The sequence below is a fragment of the Tachysurus vachellii genome, chromosome 11 (assembly GCF_030014155.1).
Source record: "Tachysurus vachellii isolate PV-2020 chromosome 11, HZAU_Pvac_v1, whole genome shotgun sequence".
In the NCBI taxonomy this organism is placed as follows: Eukaryota; Metazoa; Chordata; class Actinopteri; order Siluriformes; family Bagridae; genus Tachysurus; species Tachysurus vachellii.
The window spans coordinates 26762463-26767462 of NC_083470.1; the positions used below are offsets into that span (position 1 = coordinate 26762463).

General features: G+C 48.0%; 2 protein-coding genes across 7 annotated transcripts in view; one reads left to right on the forward strand and one right to left on the reverse strand.

Moving 5' to 3' along the window:
* si:ch73-138n13.1 (interaptin) overlaps positions 1-821 on the forward strand; it is a 46823-nt gene extending 46002 nt beyond the window's left edge. For all 5 annotated transcript variants that reach the window (XM_060882434.1, XM_060882433.1, XM_060882437.1 and 2 more), the window contains one exon: positions 1-821. This exon is cut by the window's left edge and continues 881 nt beyond it. The gene's annotated coding sequence lies outside the window, so the exon portion shown is untranslated.
* Positions 822-2816: 1995 nt separating this feature from the next.
* Positions 2817-5000, reverse strand: part of crybb2 (crystallin, beta B2) — a 2286-nt gene continuing 102 nt past the window's right edge. Inside the window, exons 1-5 of one of the 2 annotated variants that reach the window (XM_060881599.1) lie at position 5000; positions 4791-4909; positions 4501-4633; positions 4266-4408; positions 2817-3045 (exon numbers count right to left, since the gene is read on the reverse strand). The exon at position 5000 is cut by the window's right edge and continues 102 nt beyond it. In XM_060881599.1, the coding sequence (XP_060737582.1) occupies positions 2877-3045; positions 4266-4408; positions 4501-4633; positions 4791-4909; position 5000 (565 nt within the window). In that variant the 3' untranslated portion in view covers positions 2817-2876. Of the gene's footprint in view, positions 3046-4009; positions 4119-4265; positions 4409-4500; positions 4634-4790; positions 4910-4999 lie in introns of those variants that run through there. The other variant, XM_060881600.1, reaches the window with a different exon arrangement.

A 5000-nucleotide genomic window follows, 5' to 3' on the forward strand; every position in this document is an offset into this window, starting at 1 on the left:
TGATTTGTTCACCTCTGGAATTTTACAGATGTTTATTTCACAGCCGTGTGTTTGATTCCGAGCCGTTAGCGTGACACCAACATTCAGAAAAATCCGATTATACGATCCGATCGTTCGTCACTAAGCCCCGCCCACAACATTTAAAGATGGAGTGGTGCGGAAGGAAAGCAGGACGTAGGAATGTTTTTAATTGACAAACACTTCTGTTCCTAAACAAGCGAAAGATCGTCTTGACAGATCGAGTGTTTTTTTAACTGCACGTACAATCGTTTATTTTTAATCTCTCTCGTACACAAAACTGGCTGCTTTGCTTAATGACGGACCAAAACCCGACGTTACCGATGTTGCACAATCAGAGCCGACGTCTGTGTCGACCCTCGAGATGTTAGATGAGCGTTAAAGGGTGAAAGCTGGTGTTTTGTCTCCGTCACTCTGCATCCTTTTTTTTGTTTTTCATTTTGCTTGTTGGGTTTGTACAGATGTGCGAAATGGAAAACTTTAGCTGTTGAGTTGACTTTTTTTTTTTTTTTTTGGTTTGGGGAATAAACCCTGAGCTGCACTTTCCCTCGGCCGATGACCACCAGGACTGACGAGTTCCTGCCACTTTATAAAGCATGTTGAGATGTGGAGAGAATGTGAGTGTATTGTGGTGTGTGAGTCTCCTCGTATTTTGTGCGTTCGTGGGAAATTCACGTCTATCTTTGTATTTTTTTATTTCACCATAAAGATGTATAGTGCACTGTGTTGTACAACCGGTGGTTATGACTGTAAATTCATAATAAAATTTACAATAAATTTATTTTCTTGGCTGCCGATTTTAACGAGGAGAGTTTTAACTTGTTCTGGTTCTGATTTCCACTATTTATTAATTCTCCCTCCTTTATTGGAGCTAAGGGTCACAGGCCACGCCTCCTTCACACAGACTGCCATATACACAGGCCACGCCTCCTTCACACAGAATGACAGATACACAGGCCACGCCTCCTTCACACAGAATGACAGATACACAGGCCACGCCTCTTTCACACAATGACAGATACACAGGCCACGCCTCCTTCACAAAGAATGACAGATACACAGGCCACGCCTCCACACAGAATGACAGATACACAGGCCACGCCTCCTTCACACAGAATGACAGATACACAGGCCACGCCTCCTTCACACAGAATGACAGATACACAGGCCACGCCTCTTTCACACAGACTGCCATATACACAGGCCACGCCTCCTTCACACAGACTGCCATATACACAGGCCACGCCTCTTTCACACAGAATGACATACACAGGCCACGCCTCCACACAGAATGACAGATACACAGGCCACGCCTCCTTTACACAGAATGACAGATACACAGTCCACGCCTCCTTCACACAGAATGACAGATACACAGGCCACGCCTCCTTCACACAGACTGCCATATACACAGGCCACGCCTCTTTCACACAGAATGACATACACAGGCCACGCCTCCTTCACACAGACTGCCATATACACAGGCCACGCCTCCTTCACAAAGAATGACAGATACACAGACCATGCCTCTTTCACACAGACTGCCATATACACAGGCCACGCCTCTTTCACACAGAATGACATACACAGGCCACGCCTCCACACAGAATGACAGATACACAGGCCACGCCTCCTTTACACAGAATGACAGATACACAGTCCACGCCTCCTTCACACAGAATGACAGATACACAGGCCACGCCTCCTTCACACAGACTGCCATATACACAGGCCACGCCTCTTTCACACAGAATGACATACACAGGCCACGCCTCTTTCACACAGACTGCCATATACACAGGCCACGCCTCTTTCACACAGAATGACATACACAGGCCACGCCTCTTTCACACAGACTGCCATATACACAGGCCACGCCTCTTTCACACAGAATGACAGATACACAGGCCACGCCTCCTTTACACAGAATGACAGATACACAGGCCACGCCTCCTTCACACAGAATGACAGATACACAGGCCACGCCTCCTTCATTTAAACTGATAAATTCACACTGAAACTGATGTTTCCACTCACTCTGATCTGTACAGTAAAGTTTCTAATGTTTTCATAATAAAACTGAGGAACCAGCAGCAGAAGATTAGATTAGAGGTCATGAAGACATCTGAGACACTTGAACAGGACCTGTGACTGATGACCTCTTTATTCCTGCATCATGATTGTGTGTGCATTTGGTAACTTCAGGGTTAACGTGTAGTTCATGATGTTCTGGCAGAAACGTACAGAACGACATGTGCAGATGCTTTGCTTTTATGACCTGGTGGATTTTTGTTGTTGCAAAATCAGTCTGAAGAACTGGCTGAAAAATGTATTACAAAGAAAACAGGATGGAGGGAAAGAAAATCTCTTGGAAATGAAAAGAAGCAGAAGAGAAGAAGTGGCTCACGTTACTCATAAAGCAAAATGGGTTTATTGATTTGTTAAGCAGAAGGAATCACTGACACATTCTGTCTTTAAAGGCATCACCATCATAATGAGGAAGAGGTGGAGATGAGGAAGGCTCAGGTGGAGGTGATGAGGAAAGCTCAGGTGGAGGTGATGAGGAACGCTCAGGTGGAGATGATGAGGAAGGCTCAGGTGGAGGTGATGAGGAAGGCTCAGGTGGAGATGATGAGGAAAGATCAGGTGGAGGTGATGAGGAAGGCTCAGGTGGAGATGATGAGGAAAGATCAGGTGGAGGTGATGAGGAAAGCTCAGGTGGAGATGATGAGGAACGCTCAGGTGGAGGTGATGAGGAAGGCTCAGGTGGAGATGATGAGGAACGCTCAGGTGGAGATTATGAGGAACGCTCAGGTGGAGGTGATGAGGAAGGCTCAGGTGGAGATGATGAGGAACGCTCAGGTGGAGGTCTGAAAAGCTCCTCTCAGGTGCCACTGTAGGTCACGGATGCGTCTCACTGACTGGATCTGAGGCACCTGAGCACCGAACTCAGAATTCTCCTTGTACTCGCCCTTCTCAAACAGGTACTGGTATCCTCTGTACCCCGGGTACTGATACGCCACCCAGCTGAGTGTGAGACAGAGAGGAAGAGGAAGAAGAGGAAGATGTACACACAACATACACTGTACACACAGCAACATTTTATACATTTACAGTTTTAAATGAATTAAAGTAGCTTCCTGTTCTCGTTTCTCATCTCGTTTCTCATCACGTTCCCTCAGCACCAAAACCAAAAAACACACCATGTCATGTTGCCATGGAAACTTTAAAGAAGTGGAAACTCTTTTGTCCTGAAGATGTCTGTAAATGTACAGCTTTACCTCTGACACTGGAGACTCCTTCCATAAATGTTACATAAACATCTCCTTCACGTCCCTGACACGTGTTGCTATAGAAACCTGCGCTACTGTCAGAGCCGTCGTTCTAGGAGATTCACGCACAGTTTCACATCACACTCAGACAGGGACATCACACCTAGACAGGGACATCACACTCAGAGAGGGACATCACACTCAGACAGGGACATCACACTCAGACAGGGACATCACACCTAGACAGGGACATCACACTCAGACAGGGACATCACACTCAGACAGGGACATCACACCTAGACAGGGACATCACACTCAGACAGGGACATCACACTCTGACAGGGACATCACACTCAGAGAGGGACATCACACTCAGACAGGGACATCACACTCTGACAGGGACATCACACTCAGAGAGGGACATCACACTCAGACAGGGACATCACACTCAGACAGGGACATCACACTCAGACAGGGACATCACACCTAGACAGGGACATCACACTCAGACAGGGACATCACACTCAGACAGGGACATCACACCTAGACAGGGACATCACACTCAGACAGGGACATCACACTCTGACAGGGACATCACACTCAGAGAGGGACATCACACTCCGACAGGGACATCACACTCAGACAGGGACATCACACCTAGACAGGGACATCACACTCAGACAGGGACATCACACTCAGACAGGGACATCACACCTAGACAGGGACATCACACTCAGACAGGGACATCACACTCCGACAGGGACATCACACTCCGACAGGGACATCACACTCCGACAGGGACATCACACCTAGACAGGGACATCACACCTAGACAGGGACATCACACTCAGACAGGGACATCACACTCCGACAGGGACATCACACTCCGACAGGGACATCACACTCCGACAGGGACAGGACGATGAAAGGATAAGGACAGTTTTATTTTGGTATCAGTTTCAGTCAGATACGTACGTGCCGCTCTGCACCCGGGCCGAAGAGACCTTCTCCTGGTATCCGTGAGCGTGGAAACTCGGCACGTCGTCGTCTATGATCTCGATCTTCTTGCCTGTGAATTTGGGATTCTCATACAGCACGATCTTGTGCTCCTGGCTGTCCTGAACCCAGGCAGGATGGAAAAAAGTGGTGTGAAGAACAGTAACGTGAGGAAAAATGTCTGAGCTCGCTCGTGAATGTGGAGATTAGTTACCACTTTGATGGGGCGGAAGGCAAAGATGCAGTCGCTGCGCCGGCTGTTAGTCCAGGCATCCCAGCGAGGATACTCGCCTTTATCCAGCACGTACTGCTCACCCTTACAGCCGGGCTGCTCGTACCCCACCCACCTACACACACACACACACACACACACACACACACACACACACACACACACACACACACATTCTAATCCCTTTTTCTTTCTCCTATTTTTACTAAAACAATTTGCACAGTCGCTCTGTTCTCTATGTCCAACACACACACACCCACACACACACTCACGGTCCACACAGCACCAGTATGGACCCCACTTTCTCCACTCCCTCCTCCTGCAGGTTGTTACAGGGTCCAGTCAGCTCATGGCAGCGACCCTGGAAGTTCTCCTGTTCATAGACGATCAGCTGAAAGACACCAGAACAAACCGACGGACTTCCGTTAACGACTGAAGTGTGATTTAAGGTTGTGAGTTACATATGAAGTGATGCGTGAACC